The sequence below is a fragment of the Podarcis melisellensis genome (genome assembly GCF_964234715.1).
Source record: "Podarcis melisellensis genome assembly, chromosome: 7".
Lineage (NCBI taxonomy): Eukaryota > Metazoa > Chordata > Lepidosauria > Squamata > Lacertidae > Podarcis > Podarcis melisellensis.
In genome coordinates, this window is record NC_138539.1 from 49,866,721 (window position 1) to 49,889,338 (window position 22,618).

Here is a 22,618-nt window from a genome sequence, read left to right on the forward strand (position 1 = left end):
ATTATATCATACAAATAATGTGTAAAGCAGGAAAAAATTGCAGTTTATAAAGATGGGGTGCATCACAAATATCAGCCACTAGGTGTTGCTAAAAATTCAAGTCTTTGCATCTTATTGAAGTCTATGAGAAATTGGGTGGTAAGAAGGCGGGGGTGGGGGTGGGCAGAGGAGGAGCTGGAAGCCGAACATTGAAGTCATTAACTCTGAGACTATAAAAAGACAGCTCCACAGTAAGTAATTTATAACAGCCTTGTCTCTTTGGATGTGAATAGTGCTTTTCTACTGTTATGGCACTGGTTGCTGTCAAAAGTGCACAAACACTTGATGCTGAATGGACAGGTGATCAGAAACTTCTGACAGCCGGAAGAACATATGCAGGACCTGAAGAGAAATAGGAAGGAACAGCACTGGGTAAATAGCTACATTTTTTCTTTAATTGTAAATGGAGGCTATTAGGATCCTTCGAAAAATGTGTTGTATTCATGAAGGGTTTTGACTGCTTGCAACATCTTTCATAATGCAAACATTCAGAAACATCTCATTATTCAAATAGAACAGAAAACCATACAGCACTTTAACCTTGAAGTAACAGTGATCAACTTAAAAAAAAATAGCAGCACCAAACCTGCTGTTATAGCAAACCCTTGAATATCAGTATATCTTTGGGGATGTGAGATTTTGCTGCAAGACGGCTGGCTAATGCTACAGTCATTTGCTGTTTGTGTCACAGTACTTGCAAACTTGAGAAGTGCAAAGATGAAGGAGAAGCTTTGAAAGCTTAGCTTGTAATTCTTGCAGGAATTCAAACTTTTATGTAAATCTGATTGGCTGAGCTAATGAAATCTGGTCTTATAGCTGTTCTGTTCAGTGGGGTTCTCAAGACTTGTTCAGACTGAACATACTAATTTTCTGCGGTAGTTTGCTCAGTGTATTTATCTTCTCTGGGATATATAGAAATGTGTCAATCGTGAGAAAAATAGGTGGTATAGGAAGAGAGATTTTGTATGGGTATTAGATACGGGGTGGGGGAGTTCATCACCCTATCTCCTTCCCGTTCCTATGTTTTAAATTGCTCCTGTGCTCCTTGTTTTATTTGACTTTGGAAGCAACCCACATTGCAACTCTTGGGTCTGCCATTTACATATCTAGTTTCCCCTTTGCATTTCATTCCTTTTGTCACCATCAGCTCTGCTTTATGTCATGCTTTGTGATCGTTTGGCAGGATCTTCCGCCTTTCCGAAGAATGCATCTGCAGGACTGTTTTACAATAAGTCTCCCAGACTGAAATCAGCACCTTCTTCAGCCAAGATGAACTCATCTAATCAACCCAGCATTCCAGACCTTAACTTGAGCGCTCTTGGGAGCAACCTGACTGTGCCCACCATCAAGACCAAGGCATCAACATGTGAGCAAGTGGTCATAGCAACGGAGGTGTTTCTCATACTTGGCATTGTAAGCCTTCTTGAAAACATCCTAGTTATCTGTGCCATAGTTAAGAACAAGAACTTGCACTCTCCTATGTATTTCTTTGTGTGCAGCTTAGCTGTTGCTGACATGCTGGTCAGCGTGTCAAATGCCTGGGAGACCATGACAATATATTTATTAAACAATAGGCATCTAATTATTGAAGATGTTTTTGTACGTCACATAGACAATGTTTTTGATTCGCTGATATGTATATCTGTTGTGGCTTCCATGTGCAGTTTGCTAGCTATTGCAGTAGACAGGTATATCACTATCTTTTATGCCCTCCGTTATCACAACATAATGACGGTGAAAAGATCAGGGCTCATAATTGCATGCATTTGGACCTTTTGTACTGGCTGTGGGATCATCTTCATCCTTTATTATGAATCAAAGTACGTCGTCATGTGTCTCATCACAATGTTCTTCACTATGTTGTTCCTCATGGTCTCGCTGTACATACACATGTTCCTTTTGGCTCGTACTCATGTCAAGAGGATAGCAGCCTTGCCAGGATATAATTCTGTTCACCAGAGGACCAGCATGAAAGGTGCCATCACCCTGACTATGCTGCTGGGCATCTTCATTGTCTGCTGGGCTCCATTTTTCCTCCATCTCATCCTGATGATATCCTGCCCTCAGAATCTCTACTGCATTTGCTTCATGTCACACTTCAACATGTACCTCATCCTCATCATGTGCAATTCAGTTATCGATCCCTTGATCTACGCCTTCCGAAGCCAGGAAATGCGAAAGACTTTCAAGGAGATCATCTGCTGCTACAGCATAAGAATGGTCTGCGGACTGCCCAGCAAGTATTAGGGGAAATGTGAATTTGGGTTAAAAGAACAAAACTTCTTAAGAGGCTCTCTAGATGTTGTTGGATTTGAACCTCCCAGCTGAATGGTTAATGGGCTGATGGAAACTGTCGTCCAACAACATTTGGATGGTCACATGTTCCGCATCCCTCTTCTAAACATTTTATTGTTCCATATGGAATGCTATGTCCGGCTTGTGATAGTGATCATTTCAGTGCGGGAACCTGAAATTTCTCTCACTGAAATTACTCATTTTGAACAGTTTTCCATGGGCTCCCATAAACATGAGTGGCATCTGTTTACTATATGAAAGCACTTAGGGTGGAGGAGATAACCCAGCACTGATACCGACACACACACACACACACACACACACACACTGACTAAATAACTGTGCAAGTGGAACTACTTCTACCCCATTCTCCTTACCCCTAATTTTTTTCGGAGGGTTCCCCCAACATCCTGGAGCAGATTTGAGGGTGTCACAGGGCACACGGGGTGGAAGGGAGAGAGAGGGAGGGATAGTCCTGTTGTGCAAGTGGAAGTCATTTCACTCACACAATTATTTAGTTAAGTATTGACATCTACCTATCTATCTATGGCATGTGTGTGTGTATACACACCAGTGTGCAAAGGAGCAGAATCTATATTTTTTATTTTCCTAACTAGTGACTGTAAATATATTTGTTTCATTCCCTTTGCACTGCATGAAACCCTGGTGAGTTTTAAATCAAACAATGCATTTGTTGGCATTCTTTAGTTCTGATAGGATCTGTCAGGTACAGAGTGAAGAGTTTCCTTCACAGGCTCTGATTAATACTAGGTGACAAATACAATTTGCAAATGCCAGGCTCCACGTGCCTCAGCCTCTATGAGGATGGCCAAGAGATATCAAGACAGACCCACACAGCTCTTCATGATTTTAAAAACAAGAACAGCACAACAGATGAATGTAACCAAAATATTTTCTTGCGTGGAATGCAAATTCTGAAGACGTCCATTTTGTTGTGTCTGTTACTTGTCGATAGAAACGTGGCTAAAAAGCCTGCTGTAGAACTGTGATAGAAATAACTAGTCAGAGTAGACCACAGGTGGGTGAAGGAGAATGGATGGTCCAACTCTGTGGCCCAGTCATTTTGGTTTACACAGCCAGCACTGCTGTTGTGTGGCACAGGGAAGCAGGATGGGATAGAAGAAAGTCCAGGAGCAGCTCCGCAAATGGCATCTCAGTGCTGATCATTGGCTTGCAAATAGCAGCGGCTGTGCCTCTTGTGTTGCTGTATCATTAAAAAAGAAAAGTGGGTGGAGCAAGACCTCTGTCTCCAACTTGTCAAGCATAGGAAACAGCTCTAGCTTCTGCAATGCAAATGTATTTTGGTATTATGACAGCTAAATTTCATTTACAGATCAGCTGCTCATCAGGTGCCCACTGACCTGTGCATAGCCCACTTGTTTTGATGAGATAACCTGTGCCCATGTTTACAAAGGCACTTGAAGATACGCAAGGACACTTTTCAGTGAGGAAAAATGGTGGACTTTATGAGCCTTTCATATTAAAGTTGCTTTAGAAACAGGGATGGTTAGAAACATTGTGGAATTGTAGAGTTGGAAGGGAGCGTGAGGATCATCTAGCCCAACCCCTTGCCATGCAGGAAAATTTCATCCAACATGGGGCTCAAACCCACAACCTTAGATTAAGAGTCTCATGCTCTACCAACTGAGCTATCCCATTTGAAAGCCCAAATCAGAAAGAAGACCTGCAAACATGGGGCTCATCATAGGCATATACAGTACCGCAAGTCTCTGGTTGCAAAAGAGCTCCAATTTTCTTTTTTGGGAGGATGACAAAGGTCCTATGATGTAGAGACCCTATTTGCCCAAGCCTATTATTTCCTATTGAGAGTATCAACAATCAGTGTCATTAAAAACTCCTGCCATGCTCAGAGTAAATGGGGCATGAATTAAGCACCTTTAAATTTCCGCTGATTTCAGCGGGAGAGTTAAGCATATGATGAAATCTCTTTTGAATTAAATAGGATTTAATGTTGCCTAGATTAATGTCCTAGGTATTTTTTTTAGCACTGCAGGAACTGAATTCCAGAATCTATAGAACACATCCATTTCTTCACCCTGAGTGTGTATTTCAATGTCAAATCAAGAGGATTATTACCTTTGTGATTGTTCCAAGGTCAATACTGAGAAGCATTAAAGCACATTCTCATCTACACAGCAACTACGCAGTCAACCTTGGGAAGTCATTTTAGAAAAATGCGGAGGAACAGACATACCTGTAGGCTCCATCATTCTCAAGGAACAATTGCTTTTGGAAATTATGCTTTCGGGGAATTGCAGTGTTTAGGAAGGTGAGAGGTGGGTTGATTTCAAGGCATTAGTCTTCCAGAAAATATAGTGGATCTGCAAGATACCTTTAAAAAAATTTTTTGTGTGTGCATTCATACATAAAATGCAGTAACGTGCAATTAATAGTTTTCTAACATATACTTGAAATCCTCTTGAGCTTTCAGTACAAAGTATAAATCTCAAAGTTTCAGCAGTGAACTTGTTTTAGGGCAAAGTTTTTTCAGGGCCAAATTTAGTCTTCAGACTGCTTGTAGGTCTTGGAACCTGGAAGCAGTATAGTGTGGTGCTTGATGTATTGGAAAGAGATAATTCTTTTGGTAGGCCTTTTATCTTTGGTTAAAAACTAAGTGATGGAAACTGTGGAAGAAACATGTGCATTATTGAATTGTGCATAAGCAGATTTGCCTTTCTGTTGAATAATATTTTCATGTTTTCCTAAATATCTGACTATGCTTTCCATCACTGTGACTTTGGGAAAATGATAACATTTTCTTATTTTCATCACTGCAACATCTATATGAATCAGGGTGCTATCTCATTCTGCTGAGGCCAGGGAATTGCGACAGCATAATGTGACAATAACATACTTACTGAACCCATAACAGCATAATGAGGTAATAACTGAAGTAGAATTTGAACTTATATGGATTTCCTTATGCTCAGGTTCAACTACACTAGAATTGTGTACTGAATTTGAATTTAGATGAATGACTTTCCATGTTTTTTTTTTTTAATGACTGGACTTAGTTAATTCTTACCATACAGTCGTAAGGGTGACTAAGGGGTCAAAAGTCAGTTAAACCACGTCCTCCTTTGTCCCTTTCCCAAATCTTTCTTTTTTCTACATTTCCCTCCCATGTTTCCAATGGAAGGGAAATAAAAGGGTGATATTTACATTATCTCCTGAGCTGGTATAAAATTCTTCTAGGTCTAATACTAGATCTTCCTCTCTCTTTCTTCAGCCCTGGTCATAGGATTGTAGCCTAAAACCTACACGAATGCATTGTGGTAGAGCCCAAAACTGATGGTATTAGCAGTCTGAACTGCTGTGCCATGGTGAATTTTGTTTGTAGCATTAAGAATGGAGAGTTCATATTATTTATTGTTATATTGTAAAAAGCACAAGATGCATCCTATTTGTTCCATAAGGAAATCACAGTCTTCAGTGGGCATTCCATTTAAACATGATATAGATAATATTGAAAATTGAAAATTTCAGCTGGATAGTTTAAAAGATTTTGTTGAAATGTACATATTCTCATTTTCTCTGGAATTTTACTTGAAATAAAAATACATGTCTCTGATGTAGTTTTGAAATGGGTTGAAATGGAATTATAGAACTTTCCTGTGCTTGCCTGTGAATGATAGCACATCTCTGTCATTTTTAACAGTACAGTGGTACCTCTGGTTGAGAACGGGATCCATTCCAGAGGCCCGTTTACAACGTGAAAGGCCCGCAACCTGAAGCATCGTATCTGTGCAGGTGTGCGGTGTGATTTGGTGCTTGTGCGCATGCGCAAAGCGTGATTTAGCGCTTCTGTGCATGCATGAGCAGCAAAACACAGAAGTAACCCTTTCCGGTACTTCCGGGTTGCCACGGGACGCAACCTGAAAAAATGTAACATGAAGCAAACGTAAAATGAGGTATGACCGTATCAGTAAGACTGCAACTGGCCTATTTTAGTACGCTTGTCATCTAGAGTAAAATCACACATTTTAATTTCTCAGTTTAAATGCATGTATTAACTGCATTTTAAAAGTCAATTTTATTCTTGATTGCAAAAGAAACAGGATTGTCTCCAAATTTGTGTGAGTAGAAGGCAGTTCACGCAGAAGGCTTTCCCTTCTGCCCTTCTCCCACGCAGACCCAAAAAGTCACTCGCTGAGGCAGGGAGCATCTACCAAACAGTGCAGGATATTGTCAGGGACTGGCTGGATGACAAGGAGTGGTGCAAGGCACCTGATGGCGAACCCCTAGGAAAGCCTCAGAGGAGGAAGGTTCAGAGCATGAGGAATGGTAGTGGAACACTGAGGACAGGTCAGAAGATGAAGGAGGGAGGAGAATGGTGGGCCACTGAAGAAGCAACAGGCTTGGGCGAGAGGGAAGAGCCAAGGGCAGAAAGCTGTTCAGACTAAAAACATGAAGCAAGAGTCCTGTCCCACTGTGTTTATGGCTACGTGAGCAATCTCCAGAAGAGGAGGGGTCTTGGGGGCAAGTGTGAAGCAGGAACCATCAGTCCTGGAAACTGTGCTATGGAAGCTGGTCTTGCCTTGAGACTTCTTTGTGTTGTCTGCTGTTTTCTTGAATAAAGAATTAAACTTCCTGCTCGTCTGTATGTTTGAGTGCTGACCTATGTCTGAGCCAGCCCTGACTGATATGTTGTGTCATATAGGGCTGAAGTGGGAGGGTAGCCTAAATTGCCCCAAATCAAGCAGAGAAGTCTCATCCTCAGTGTCTCTTTTCCCGATGTCATTCAGGAAGGTTAAATGTACACTGATGGTGTAGAATAAATGCTAAAAATAAAGAAGGGAAGCCATTGTATGCACAGATATCCATGTATGGATGCAGGACAACGTACTTCGGACCATGTTCATTGTGATTTGAGAAGCACAAGTCACTTAACATTAGAAAACATATTGTGAATAAAATTATTGAACAAGTCCCTGTACGGACAGTGCACAGAATATTTATTTCATAAACTTTATACACCACGAGATTATGAAAACCCACAAAGTGGTATACAAAAAGATAAAACAAAAGAATCAAGAAAAATTAACCATATGCATATTCCTGTACGCAGTGGCGTAGCGTGGGGGGTGCAGGGGGGCGCGGCCGCACCGGGTGCAACATCTGGGGGTTAGGGTTAGTGGGCGCAAATCCACGGGTTAGGGGGCACAAATCCACGGGTTAGGGGGTGCAAATTACTTGCCTTGCCCCGGGTGCTGACAACCCACGCTACGCCACTGCCTGTACATATTTGTCTAGACTGTATTTACTAGTTATGTGGATATTCCTGTAATGGAAAATTAATGTTCATAAAGCAGAAGAGTGAAAATGCACAAACCGTACCTCTGCATTATTTGTAGTATATAACTTGTAGTTTTAGATTGTATGCACACACATTCTATTTATATGAGCACAAAATCCAATTCAAGGTTCTGCACCCTAAAGCCCACTGAATTCAGTAGGTATAAACTAACAACTGTGTGACTCGTTATCTGTGTCCATGTGTGTGTTATATGCTCAAACTCCATGGTGTGCAAATATAATTGGAAATTATATTCCTATTTAATGAGGAGGAATATGAAAGGACTGAGCTACAGGTGCCAGGAATAACTTCTCACCTGAAGTGAGGGTTGAAAGTGCCATATGTGAGCTAATGAGCAAACACATGGCAGGTGCCATTCTCTCTCTCTCTCTTTTAAAAATATTTTTTACTGGAATTTTATTTACAACATTACATAACCCCCCCACCCCCCAATACACAATCCACCCTCATTAAACATGAACATAACATACAGTGAGCATAACATACAACAATGCAAACAATGAAATAAAAGACTTCCTTTATCCCGTATCTGGCCTCCTTATTTACTTCTCATAAACTGTTTTCTTTATGAATAATTATTAAGATTTTTCTAATTATAACTTAAATATCCACAAAGTCTCCTGCAGACATTAATCGAAACAAGTCCAGGTATGTATTTTAGGGCACTGTTTTGTGAAGTATTCTCTGCATTTTCCCCATGCTTTTTGAAACTCTTGTCTAGTGTGATCTCTAACTACCTCTGTTAATCTAGCCAGTTCAGTTTAATCTAACGGTTTGTCTTGCCATTCCTTTTTTGCTGGCACAGTTTCTTTTTTCCAGTTTTTAGCAACTAGGATCCTTGCCGCTCCTGTGGCATAGAGGAATATTTTCTGATCTTCTCTTGCTATACCTGTGTCCATTATCCCTAGTAGAAAAGCGTCTGTGTTTTTCATAAAGTTACCGTATACTTAAACATTTTTTAAAGCTCGCCATATACTGTGTTCCAGAAGCTTTTGATTTTTTCACAGGTCCACCAAACACGTATAAGTGTCCCCTCTGTTTTACCACACCTCCAGCACAGATTTGTTTTTGTCTTATACATTTTAGCCATTTTGGTGGGTGTTAAGTACCATCTATAAAACATCTTGATTAGGTTTCCCCTCAATACTTCACAGGCTGTAAATTTCCAGTTCTTTTGCCATAGTTCTTCCCATGCTGTTAAGTGAATGGTTTTCCCAATATCTAAAGCCCACTTGACCATCACCTCCTTGACCTGTTCATCTTTGACCTCCCATTCCAATAATGTATCATACATTTTTGATATTACCTTGGTTTTGTTTTGTAATAGCACTTTTTCTAATAATGAAGGTTTGTTTGAGAAATCTTTTTTCTTATCTGTCCTGAACACTTCATGCAATTGATGGCATTGGATCCAACCCATAAGGTGTTTAATTTCCTCATAATTTTTAACTACCAATTTATTGTCTTTTTCCTTAATCAGATCTTTATATGTGGCCCATTCTAATTGCATAATTTTCTTTTTTATTGTAATTGCTTCTAGAGGTGATGCCCACCATGGTGTTTTCGCTTCTAGGAGATCCTTATATTTTGTCCATGGTTTATATAATGATTTCCTTATGACATGGTTCATGCCATTCTCATCCCCCGGAGTTTTTGCACCACAAACCTTTCATGAAAGATGTGCAACGCCTCTTCAGTGACCTTTATCTGAAAATGTCAGTCAGAAAAGAGGGCTGAATGCATAATGAGGATAACAACAACAACAAGAAGCAACCAGAGAGAGCAACGAAAGGCAATGGAGTAAGAAAGGAGGCAGAACTGAAGAGAGAATTTGATACTGCAAGGCATAGAAGCTGGGCTGATATAGACTACACCTTCAATCATAAAATAAGACACATTGCTGTGCAGGGTGGGGGAATCAAATAACCTAGTCCCCCCCTCAATGTGTGCACTGACATTAGTCTAAAAATCCCGGTGGTGTGGTAAATTGCAAAGAGACCTGGCCTTACAATGGACCATATGGGCTTCAAAGTGCTGTATTTGATCATGAAAGAGCATGTAAAAGTCAGTGCACAGACTAGGAACACTTTGTACTTGCTTTACTTTGTTTATCCCTCCTAGGTATTTTCAGAAGCAGATGTTTCCATGGGTAACTGATTAAAAAGTAAACAGATCTCAAGGTTGCGTGCTGAGGACCCCCCAAAACTCCCCCCTAAATAACTCAGACATCACACATAATTTTTGTTTAAGGTTTTTGGCATAATTTTGGCCACAACTTTATTTATATACAAATTGAGAGTGGTTGCTTAGGCATTGGTTATGACTACCTGTCCCCCCCCGCCTTGGGGGACAGCACTGACTCCTTAGCCAGTCCCGGAGGAATCAAGGTCAGAGTCAGAAGGAGCTGCGACACAGGCCCTCAACTGCTCCGCGCTTGTTCCTTGAAGCTTACGCGGCCCGCACCCTGCCGTCAGGGTTTGGACGAAGGGGATGGTAAGCTTCAGAATTCCTTTAACGGAATACCCGTCAGCAGCAGCATTGGAGGGGCAGGCACAGCCAATCCATACCCCTCCACCAACCAATTTTAACCAATGCCTAACCGCCAATCGAGCTCTTATGCTCGCCGCCAACCACTCATAAATTAAACCACACCCTCAGCCTGGACACTAAAGCATCCAACCACACATCATTCCCAACCGGCGAGAGATGAACCCCGTCATTCCTATAAAATTCAGTCGCCTTGAATGAAATCAGAGGGTGAGGGATCACGAAACCACCCAAATTCGCCACCAGCTTGCCCGCTGCAGAATTAATCCGCTTCCTTACACGTTCAGTGGCCACTGGGCAGGGGCTACCATGCCAAATGCGGCGTTGCAGTAGCTGTGACCAGATAAGCTTAGTTGACGGCACCAATGCCGCCAGCTCACCAAGGTCCTGTAAAATGGTTGCACGCAACCCATAGCAGGAGGATGAAGCCATATCATTCTCCCCGAGCTGCACCACGATTGCTGAAGGAGGACCATACTGGAGGACACGCCTTCGTATGAGAGGTAATAATTCCCACCACAGCATCCCCCTTCTGGAGATCCAGGACACCTGTACATGCTGCGGGAATCCCAGGCCGTCACCCCGTCCGGACTGGCGAGCTCTGTCCGCGGCCCAGTGCACAATACTGTGCCCTACTATCCAGATACGGATAGTAACCCGACCTAAGGTTAAAACACACACATGTAAGTAAACAACGCATCATTTCCGCAAATAAACTTTGAATGCATCCGATCGCCACCGACCCAGGTTTTTTATCCGTTTTGCTGACAAACCCCAGTGGGCAGCAGTTGTAGCCGCTCCAATCCTAAATGAATGAGGGGCAAATTCGGAAGGCGGCAAGCCGCAAGCCCCCACCGCCTTACGCAACACACCAGTGAACTGTTGACGCAACAGCGGGCGGCCATCTTCGTGAATGAACAGGGGCCCCTCACCACCAGGACGCAATGCTAAATACTTCGTAAGGTCCTTCACGGGGCAAGGGCCACCTTCGCCAGTAGCAGGGAGTGTAAGAACAGCGCCCCTACCTAGTTGGTCCGTCTTTGAGTTTCGTACATTAACCTGCAGGTCCATTGACGACACACTAACATCCTGGACTAGCAAACCCCTAGAACCCCCATCCCGTTTGGGCTCGAGGACCACCTCTCCCACTCTCAGGGCGCCAAAGAAGGTTAACGAAAAGGCAGCCGAAAATAGCCGAGCCTCAAATCTCGACCAACAGATGCTCCGCAGCTTAGACCGCATCTGCGCCAGCAATTCAAATGTAATGGGCCGTCTGGGAATAGATCTGGAAGGGGTGAGTCGCCCCCATCCCTCCAGGGCCCTGCGCACCACAAACTTACCACACGGATCTTTGTCGAAATAAGCCTTATTAAAGAAAGAAATTGCTGCAGAGTGCAGACGTAGGGTCCTAGCTGCCCTACGCATCTGGAACAGATGTGCCAGATAGCGAAGCACCTGAGAGGTGGAGTGGGAGGTGGTAACATCCCCCGCTGACTGCTCATTGAATAACAAAAAGTCTGCCCAGGCCTTTGTATAGGACCTCAAGGTAGAAGGTGCAACGGATGCAGCTACTCCCTGTAATACTAAGTCCCGCCAAGGTTCCAGAGATGATCCGGGAAAATCTCCGGACGGTCTCGAGCCACTGGCGCCAGGGACCTGAATCGCTCCATCTGAAAACGGGACAGAGCATCAGCAATTTCATTAGAAATTCCTGGGACAAAACGGGCAGAAAAGACAATGTTAAAGCGCAAGCAATGCAAAACAAAAGCCCGAAGAAGGGCAGATACCCTAGGGGATCGTGAAGACTGCTTGGCCAGTACATTCACCACCGCCTGGTTATCAGTCCAGAAACAAACACGATGATCCCTGAAATGCTCGACCCATAAGTGCACTGCCACTACAATGGGGAAAAACTCAAGAAAGGTTAGGTCCCGAGTTATAGCCTGCCCACACCAGGCCGTAGGCCAACGTTCGGCACACCACCTGCCATCCCAATACAGGCCAAACCCCAGAGACCCCGCGGCATCAGAATGCACCTGGAAATCGTTGTGCAGGTTCAAAGTGTCCTGCCACAAGGATACTCCATTGAACTCCTCCAAGAATTCCAACCATATGGCAAGGTCAGCCCTTACCTGAGAAGGAAGGCGGACCCTGTGATGCGGGGCACTCAAACCCGAGGTAAGGCTGGCCAAGCGAGAACAAAATGGTCTACCAGGGGAGACTACCCTGCAAGCGAAATTCAGATGGCCCAGCAAAGACTGAAGCTGCCGCAGGGAAACCTTTTTTAAAGGAAACATATCCTCAATAACCTTTCTCAAATTGGTTATTTTATCCAGCGGCAGACTAGAGGTCTGGGCCACGGTATCCAGCAAGATACCCAGGTAAGTCAGCTGCGTAGAAGGACCCTCGGTCTTCCCCGCCGCCAAGGGGACGCCCAGATCTTCCGTTAAGGAAGCAAAGGCCTGCAGCAAGACCACGCAGTCCCCCGTATCGCTCGCCGAGGCGACCAAAAAATCATCGAGATAATGCGTGACACCGCTCAAACCTGTTTTTTCACGCAAAGCCCACTCCAGGAAAGAACTGAAACACTCAAAAGCTGCACAGGCCACGGAGCAGCCCATGGGCATGGCCTTATCAAAGTAATAACTACCTTCAAACTGAAATCCCAGCAACCAAAAATCATCAGGATGAATTGGCAGCAGCCGAAACGCTGACTCAATGTCGCATTTAGCTAGTAAGGCACCCGGACCAAATTTCCTAATCATCCGGATTGCGTGGTCCAGGGAAGCATACCTCACTGAACAAAGCTCCGGGGGAATCACATCATTTACTGATGTGCCTCTGGGATGTGAAAGATTATGGATCAGGCGAAATTCCCCCGGGGCTTTTTTGGGAACTATACCCAAAGGTGAAATGTGCAAATTGGGAAAAGGAGGGGCGGCGAAAGGGCCGGCCATGCGCCGTAAGGCTAGTTCTTTCCCAATTTTCTTACGCGCCACCTCTGGCATATCCCTGATCGACTTTTGATTCGCTGGGTTCCTGGCAACCGGATTGGAGACTACCGGGATTCTAAAACCTAAGGAAAAACCATCACGCAAATAGGCCGCCGATTTGGCGTCAGGGTACCGTTCCAAGACAGAAAGCAGGGGCTGAAGCCTCACCGGGGTGTAAGCTAAAGAAGAAATCCAACTACTTTGCTCCTCCAGCGGCAGGGGCTTGGGCGGCGGTTTTGGGGGGCTGCTGAGAGCCCCCCCTTTTCGAAAGGAGCGGCGACCTGCCTGACACGTGGACCCAGAATGGTTCCCAGAACACCTATCGCACACGTGAGCGTATTTACACGATTGCCGTGTGCAACCGCCCTTATTAAAATCCCAACAAAATGGCTTACGTCCCAACCTTGTAGGGGCAAGCTTCAATTTCTGGGTATCGGGTGCCCTCTTGTCTATACGGGGGGCCACATAAGTGGTCCAGACATCCAAGTCCTTCCGGTCCCAGCGGGCCGTCGGAATTTTAGCTGCTCTACGTCTAAAATTCTGATCATAAGCTAGCGCAGCAGTTTCGCCGGCCATTGTAAAGGCGGAACGGACTATAGATAGATACACCCAAAGATGTAGGGATCTCCTGGGATAAGCCGCGGCCACAATTCCAGCAAAAACTTGGAAACTATCTAGCCACCGCTCGAAAGTCCTTTCTGCCTTTGCTAAGACTGTCCGTTTTTTTGAAACAGGCGTGCCCCTATCAAGGGGCTCTTGGCCTTCTAACGGAGGGGCTAGGCTAAATATATCAATGTAGCGGCCGTCTAATATCCTAGAACGCAATTTAGCTGACAAGTGAGCCCCCGGAATAATGTCCCTGGCTGAATTGGTGGAGACCTTTACGTCAGGCACCAAGACCCCATCAAGGCAGTCTTGCACTGCGCCATACCTGGCTCTATGGGAGTTCGCCCTCCGCTCCCAAACCCATTTAGGAAGCCCCGAGGTCTCACCAAAACCCCAGTATAGTTTAAGGGGCGCTTCCTCATCACTACTGGAACTCTGGGAAGACGTACCTGATGAAGAGGAGGAAGTGTCTCTACGTCTCTTCTTGGCACGCCTCCTAGAGTTCTTTTTGCGGCGACGATGACCACCCGAAGAGGTCTTTGGAGGAAGGGGGAGGCTGTCCTCGACCGACGACTCGGATGCATCACCCTGCTGCGGAGTGGCTGAAAGTGACTGAAAAGACACAACCTGTGAATGAACAGGGATCGAACTCCCCACGGCTGGGGGTTGCGCAGGAGAACCCCGCACAACATGACCCCGGGCAGGTGCCCTCTTTCTGGCCCCAACCCTGGAAGGAGCCCGCCCCCGTGGTACAGCCCCCCGCGACGCGGGCAGAACCTGGGACCGAGTCTGTTGGACATCAGGTAGGTGGCCACTGGCTGGCAAAGGCTCTCCCTCCTCATCACTAGATGATGACAGAGGAAATGAGGCGTCCGCCAGGGGAGCCAGCGTCGCAGAAGAGGTCGACGGGGTTGAGTGGCGACTCATCAAACCATCAAGCTCCGCCTCCATTCTCGCCAGGGCCACCGGATCACCAGCCAAACTCGACACCATGGATTGAAGGCGTTCCACTGATTGGCCAGGAACAGGAGAACGTAATGCCTGAGATGGGCCTCTTATAGGCCGCTTTGCCGCGCAGGCCGGACCAGACTTCTCTGTTGCCTTCTTTGGGGCCATTCCTACTACTGGTGGGAAAACGGACAAAGAAAATTATAAAGAAATCTAAAAGATTAAAATAAAATGAAAATCGTCAGATTAAAGGAAAGTAAAAGATTATTAAATTAATGAGAAAGCAGCACCCAGTAGAGGAAGCAATTCAAAGCCCGCAAATCGCACTGCGGCCACAAGAGGCCCCCACCAGATCCAGGCTCACAATTTACTGAAAGTCCTGCACTTACAGGGTCGGCCTCAAGAGGCCTCCACTATTACTAGGCCCACGACTGCTGAAAATCTGCAATTATGGGACTGGCCACAAGAGGCCGCCAGTTGAAGGAACAAAGGCAAAATGGCGCTCCCGCCACTCTAGCCCTGGAATAGAGGAAGGAAGGGTGCCTCAGCAGTCGTGAGGGCGCCGACGGGGCTCGAATAGGGCCCAAGGCCCACCCCAGCACTCAGCAAGGGCCCACCAGGCAAAGCGGGAGGGGGGGTCGATCCCGAACCGCCCCCTACACCCCGACGGGAGGGGGCTGCCAGCCGCGGGAGCCCTCCCTCCCGCCCCAGACCAGCAGGCCGCAACGGCTCCGGCGCCCCGCGGCCACGAAAGGTAAGGCCGCTGCGCAGGCACCCAGCCGGGTTGCCCCAGCCGGAGGACGGCTCCGGCGCCGCCGCGCCGGAGCTTCAACCGCCCCCGAGGGGTGGGGGGGGTCGGGGGGCGGCCCCGACCGCCGCCGCCCAGCGCCCCAGGCGGACCCCCGGCCGGGAAGGCGGTCGAAGGCGGGGAAGGCCCCCCGCCAAGCCAAGCCGAGCCGCGAGGCCCTCAAGCTCCCGCTGGGTCGGGCCGGCAAGGCGGCCGAGGCCGCGGAGGCCCGCAGCCGGGCCTAGCGGGCCGCGAAATGGTCCCCGATGTGCGGGGAACGTAGGCGCCGCAGGCCGGACGGCCCAGCACCGCCACAGGCGATCGCGGCGCCCACCGGGGAGGCGCGAGCCAGCTGAATAAAGTTGGGGGGGTGCTAAACAGGAGGACTGGAATCGGGCCCTAAACTAGGCCAATCCCCGGGCCCGGTCCAAATGGCTCGGCCGAGGACGGGCCGTAAGCCTGCCGGGACCGGGAGGCCCTGCCCTCCCCCCCTTTAAGGCGCTAGAAAAGGAGTAGGGGAAAAATAAACGCTAAGGAATTAACTCAAATGAACAGGAATAAATTAACTAGACACAATAGGTGAGAAAACAAACAAACAAAAAAAAAAAGGATTATACAACCAAGTTCTCTCGCTGAATCGGTCCGGTACTCGAGATCCGATGTCCACAGCGAAAGAGAAAGAGAAACTGTGGACCCTGCTTATATATGGGCTTTAAACCCACCCCTAAATTGGCAACATCAAATCTGCCCCAGTAACAGCTGCGTCCAATCTGCTCCAGCCCATTGCCTTCAATGGCCTGGACCCTAACTGGGTGTTTTGTCAGGTCCCAACCGCAACACGTGCTCTCCTTTTATGAGAACACGCTTTATGGTGGGGCAAAGTACACAAGCCCCCATTTTCCCACAAAAAAGGCTTATTTATAGATGGTTGAATCCAGTGCTGCTGTTCCACTCATGTACGTTTTTCACTTGCACAGTGGAACTTCCCCTGCAGTGCCCCTTTCACCTTCTAAATTTGGTCCAGAGGTTTGGAGAACCACCAACCCTAATCTCAAATGCTGATTCACCACACTACTGCAAATTATTCCAGCAAGTTATATTGTGTCCCAGATCAGGTTTTTCTTGTCAGGTTGCAGGAGATGATGGGGTGGTGGAGGCAAAGGATCAGGCCCCTTTCTTCCCAGGCTATAGCCCTGATCCCATTGCTGCCTTTTTGAGAAATGAAAAGATGCCGGGAACTCCAAACACAGGAACTCCTATGGCATGTCTAGTTTGACCCTAGAGGTAAAGTTTAATACTGTCACTCAGCAGCCATAATGGGACAGCTTATCCATGCACAGTTAAAAAAAACAACAACCAATAGACACTAACAAAGCAGATACCCATAGGAAAGAAACAATGGATGTGCACATGAGGCTCAGGAGCCCATCAGAGATAATAAATGGGGCAGCACTTGGAGCAGCCCTCTATCTTGCCCTTCTCAATGCTCCCATTCTACTGTTCCTGGTGATTCGTTAGTACTAGGTGAAAACTTGTGAAAATTATGTTAGAGACTTAAATGTCTGTAGGATTTGGGCTGCTCCTTAGTCAAAGCCATACTTCAACGCTGTACTTACGTTTGGTGTTCTGCCTCCAAACATTTTCTGGCATCTTTCTGTAATAGCTGATCTCTGATTTCATTTTTTTCAAAATTTATTTTTTAGAATAAAGGTTAGATGTTTTTTATTGTCTAGTTTTACGTATGATTGTTGCAAACTGCTCTGATTTTTTTTTAATGAAGGGTATTTTAATGTAAATACTCTCATAATAAATAAATGAAGCATACTGCTAGAAAACAGCAAAAGACTGAGCCTCACATCTCTTTATGTACATGTTGGTACAACGGTCTTTTTTTTAAGAAGCTTGGTATCCTAATGAATAATTTCACAGAGCATCTGAAGACATGTTGGGTTGCTTATTGATTGGATAATTATTCTAGTTTCTTTTTTCCTCTGAGAACCTAATTAGCAGATGGATCTCGGGAGACAACAGCGAGCTGCAAGCAAACAAGAGGAGAAGAAGCAGAGGGATTGGCTTAAACTGAAAGATGAAAAGAGTTAATTAAGTCTGGTTCATCTAAATGACAACGTGGGAAGAATGGAAGAAAACTGATTTGGCTAGAATCTGATTTAATAGTTAGTTTTTAATTGATTTTATTTTTATTGTATTTGCTAAGCTTATTGCACACATAAGCTTGTTTCACATAAGCAGTGTAAAAAGTGTTGAAATAATTAAGTATATGATAAAAGTTATGATGAAATCTGGAAAGTGCAGAAATCAGACCTGGGTCTTGCTACCATCATCCATGGCTTGGAAACTTCCCCAGTTGGATCACTGTTACAGTGGTACCTCAGGTTACATAGGCTTCAGGTTACATATGCTTCAGGTTACAGACTCCGCTAACCCAGAAATAGTGCTTCAGGTTAAGAACTTTGCTTCAGGATGAGAACAGAAATCAGGCTCCCGCGGCATGGCAGCAGCGGGAGGCTCCATTAGCTAAAGTGGTGCTTCAGGTTAAGAACAGTTTCAGGTTAAGTACGGACCTCCGGAACGAATTAAGTACTTAACCTGAGGTACCACTGTAATGTATGTAACAAAGAGCTGCCTCTCATCCCAAAGTTGCCCCTGTTTTGAAGTGACAGCACTGGTTTCCATCTCTAGGGCTGCTTGTTACCTTTTGTCATGAACTGGTAGGACAATGGGAAGGAGGAAGAAGATCCCAGCGAGGGGTTTAGCTGGGACTGGGACACACCGGGGCAAGCATGGGATGGGAAAGGAAGTACTCACAGGGTGACGGAGGATGGTGAGGGGATGGGGTTCAGTGCACAGGAACCAGAACAGCAGGACCCATCACCAGAGCCTGGAGGGCCCCTGTCCTCATGAACATGGTGGGCTCTGAGGTTTAGAGACTAGTAGGAGACACACTCTAGGAGACTGAGACAGGCAAGGGCCCACAGCCCAGCTCCCTAGCTTGCCAGGTGGGGCTCGCTAGCTCTGGGTGGAGGGGTATTATTCCTCAGCAGGAGTAGGCTTAGAACAAATGAGAGTCTCATGCCTCATCAAGCCCAGATGCTGAAATCCGCAAAGTACAAAAGGGAAGCAGAACTGAGGGGCTGTGTCTGCTCAGCTGCCCATGTTGGTGGCCCTTGGCTTGGATGGTCCTGGATCTCTAGGGGACTGTGCTTCAGGTTAACTCTGGACTGTATCATGACAGCTGGATTTCAGTGTTGGCTACTTGGATTAACCCTGGACTGTGTTTCCTGGACTTTGGCTGTATGGATTGACCCCTGGACTTCAAACTTTGGACTTGACATACTGACTTGCTGCCATGTAGGCCAGGGGTTCAGGACAACTTTAAAATGTATATGTATTATACATGGAAATTTAGGAATAAATTTCCAATTACTATAATTGGAATGAAACTATAACTTTCCATGCTGGGGAGGACTGTGACCCAATGCTCAATGTTCTTGCTCAGTCTGCTGTCCATGCTGTTCTCCTGTCTTATGGTTCTTTACTAAACTGGACTTGGACCACCCTTTAAATTAACCAAAGACTCCTTCAAATGGAGGGCTGCCCTCTGAAAGCCGTGCAAATGGAGAGCTGTCCTCTGTACAGCAGGACACATGGCCACTCTAGCTCAAGAGTCCATATTACTTTGGCTGCATACACACCATACTTTTATTCCTGGGAACTGCAGTTTATCCCCCACAGAACTACTATTCTCAGCACCCATAACAAACTACAGCTTCAAGTAATCTTTTGGGGGTGTTGTGTGCTTTAAATTTGTGGTGTGTATGCGGTCAAGTCAGCTCAGTGAGTGAAGCTTTTCTTGTGATGGTGCCTTGTTGTGGCTTGCTTTGAAAATGCACAGGTTTAAGAGCTTAAGGTAATAGCATGCTTAATAGCTGCTTTGGGTTGTATGGGAGAGGCTGGCAAAGTTGGCATGACAATTAACCACATTGTTAGTGCCATTATGTGGTATCCTGGAGTGATGTGAGATGGAATCCTTCACAGTAACCATGGTAGTCCTGCCATTTCGAATGGAACACGTCACCTTAGAGATCCACTCAGCTAAGAATGAAGACTGTTTAGATTTGTAGCACTGAGCTGTTCGAATTTAAAAAAGGGTGCTGGATGATACCAGCAACCTCACAACTTTCACCTAGCCTGACCACCACCACCTTTATTGTATGTAGCATACAATTTTTGTTATCAAACAGAAATGGCAAACTTTGCTTCAGCGTCGAGAAAATAGCTTACAAAAGCACACAAAGCTCAAGTGACAGCTCAGTCGGTCCCAACAATTCACAAGTAAGCCACTGTTGCCAAGGATGCAGGACTGAGGGCTTTTGTCTGTGGCTGAGGGCGTGTTTAGGGCTGAACGTATGTTGAGAATAGCTGAAAATCCTACAGCACGGTGAATGCTAAAGCTAAGGAGATAAATACAGGCATTTGTATTCTACAGGTAGGATCGCAAACAAAGGCCTCAAATGGCAGTGAGGGCTTCAATCTTATTTGTGGAGGCGTAAGTTCTCCATCACTGCTTCTTATAAAACCAACAAAGAAAAGAAAGAAAAAGAAAGAAAGCAATTTTGTGCCATCATTTTTGAACAGCTTCCCCCCCCCCCCATGTTTCAGTGTTGCTCAGGCAGTTATACAAACAGATGAAGGGGATGGAGGTGTGTGTGTGCAGGCCCAGGCCCAGGCCCCAACATCCCCTACGTACATGGCCTGGCTCCACTTCAGACCTTTATTCTCTCAGTGTAGAGATCCAAAGTGGAACCAGTGTGTGTATGTGTGGACTTAGAGGGGAGGGCTGTGTCCCTCACCAGTTTAAGTCTTCATGCCATTGCCCAGATGTTACAAAATGCATATATTAACCCATGTATGAAAGTAAAAAAATAAATGTGGAAAATCTGACCACATTCACGCTATACTTTTAAAGCACTATGATATCACTTTAATCTGGCATGGTCTCCCTTCCCCCTCAAAGAAATCTGGGAGCTGTAGTTTAAGAGTTCTGAGAACTGTTAGGAGGACCCTGATGCTCAGAAGTCTTCCTTTGGATGTAAACAATTACAACATTTTGCTATAAGGAATAATTGGAAGTCTGTTGGGTGTTTAGGGACATACTGCCTCCATTCAGATGTAAGAGAGAACTGGCATGATTTGTTTATCCAGTCTTCATTCTTAGATGGTAACCTATCCAAGGATGAACTTAAAGCAGTCAGTTTATAGAGCAGGCTCCTATGGAGTTATGGAAAGTGATAGACTTTATTAGCAAGGACTAAATAGACAAAGTTCCTTTAGGCTCAGCCAACAGAGTTCTGTCGCCTGGATGCTCTATGGATGTCATGATGGCAATAGGATATAGTGATGGCCACTGACTTGGAAGACCTTAGGATAGGACAAGTTCATGGAAGATAAGGCTGTCGTGGTTACCAGTCAAGATGGCTATGTTCAGCCTTCACTGCCAGCGGCCTCTGAATGCCAGTTGCTGAGGAACACAAGTGGGGAGAGTACTATTGCATCATGTCCTACTTGTGGGCTTTCCATTGACATCTGGTTGGCCACTAGGAGAATGGGATGCTAGGCTAGAAGGAACTTTGGCTAGGTCAGCAGGGCTTTTCTTATGTCTTTACACAGGAGGATGGCAAGACTAGTCGGAGGAACCTAAGTGTACCTGCCACAGAAATTAATGGAGTGCTGATAGCCACACTTGGTTGCACAATTTGGATGCACAGCGCCTACGTGAACAGGTCCACAAGTCTATAGTTTCATTTTATCTAATTGCAATTCTTTGTCTGTCACTTAATTACTTTGATTGGTGTACTCCTGCTTGAAGCCAGGCAGAGGTTAATTACTTTGAGTCGTCCATAATGAATTTCCAGAACTGAGTGTAAAGACAATTTAATTATGCAATCCATGAGGCACAGTCAATAATTACTGAAAGACTCACAAAATTATGGTCATGGTACATAAAACTCACACAGCCTGAACCTTCAGGTATAACCTGGATGCTTTCATAATTAATTGCTATCAACATTCGGTGCAAAATTCCTTCTTTATGGAGCTGAGAAGTGGTTTCTGTGGTGCACTAGAATAAAGTGGAGGATTTGATATTTGGTAAATAAGGCCATCATTCATAACCTTCAGTAAAGGTTGCTGTCAAAGTCATCAAGCAGCAGCTTGTTCACCTTTTTCATTTCCACCCTTAGAATGCAACAGAAGTTTTCATTTAGATATTAAAAGGTTCTCTTCATCACAGCAAGGAATGAATTGGGGAACCCATAGCTGCCTGAGTTTTTACATTTGCCATGAGGATCAGCATACCTATGGGCAAGTTATTCCAACCCCTACCCAGAGTCTTGTCTATTAGGAATCATCTGAGAGTGTTCACTCTCACATAGCTTGATGTCACTATGTGACGGTCCTGATTTCGCAAGGTTAGTTATAGACAGAGGTGAGAAATTTGCTTAAAGTATGCAGTTTGCTAAAGTGAATGAAATGCCTCAACTTGCTTTTACTTTGCGATCTACAGCAAATTCTTTCTCTCTCTTTTTGCTCTGACTCATCAGTGACTTCTAATTTTCCAAGTCAATTATATTGATCTCTCCTCATGAGCCATTTCAGATTTCTACACTCTTTTCTTTCTTTCGTTCTTCTTTTCTGATTTCTAACAAAACCTTAACTAGTTCACATCTCTTTCTGCATAAGAGGAGCAGCATGACATGGAAAGATAATAGGAGCTGGCTTATTTTGAACAAACATTGTCTCTTTCATCCTTTCAGTGTCATGTAATCCTCCTACTCTGTGCAGAAAGTATTTACTGCAGCCATTTGTGGATTCATTGAACTATGGTGTGCTTTTTAATTACTTGTTTTGTTAATCATCCTCTGTAATGACTTATGACGAATTGTTCCAAAGCAGTCAACATGATCAGTGGGAATGGTGTGGAAGCACCTTCCATACTGAGAATGGCAAAGTTACTAAAGGTTGCAT

The 22,618-nt window shown here is 45.2% G+C and overlaps 1 protein-coding gene and 1 long non-coding RNA gene across 3 annotated transcripts in view; one reads left to right on the forward strand and one right to left on the reverse strand.

Annotated features, from left to right (window-relative positions):
- Positions 1-22,618, reverse strand: part of LOC309374455 — a 538,694-nt gene that overhangs the window by 68,315 nt on the left and 447,761 nt on the right. The gene's annotated exons all lie outside the window — the stretch shown is intronic.
- MC5R (melanocortin 5 receptor) lies at positions 216-5,567 on the forward strand. 2 transcript variants are annotated; one of them, XR_014170584.1, is made up of 3 exons: positions 216-411; positions 1,223-3,751; positions 4,101-5,567. XR_014170584.1 is itself a non-coding variant. In XM_081919352.1 (2 exons), the coding sequence occupies exon 2, from the start codon at positions 1,309-1,311 to the stop codon at positions 2,284-2,286; it is 978 nt and encodes a 325-aa protein (XP_081775478.1). In that variant the 5' UTR covers positions 216-411; positions 1,223-1,308; the 3' UTR covers positions 2,287-5,567. The 2 variants fall into 2 exon arrangements, 1 of the variants encoding a protein (XP_081775478.1); XM_081919352.1 differs by having other exon boundaries at positions 1,223-5,567.

Coding starts and splice junctions, on each gene's coding strand:
- MC5R (XM_081919352.1), top strand. CDS start 1,309: ATGAACTCATCTAATCAACCCAGCATTCCAGACCTTAACTTGAGCGCT.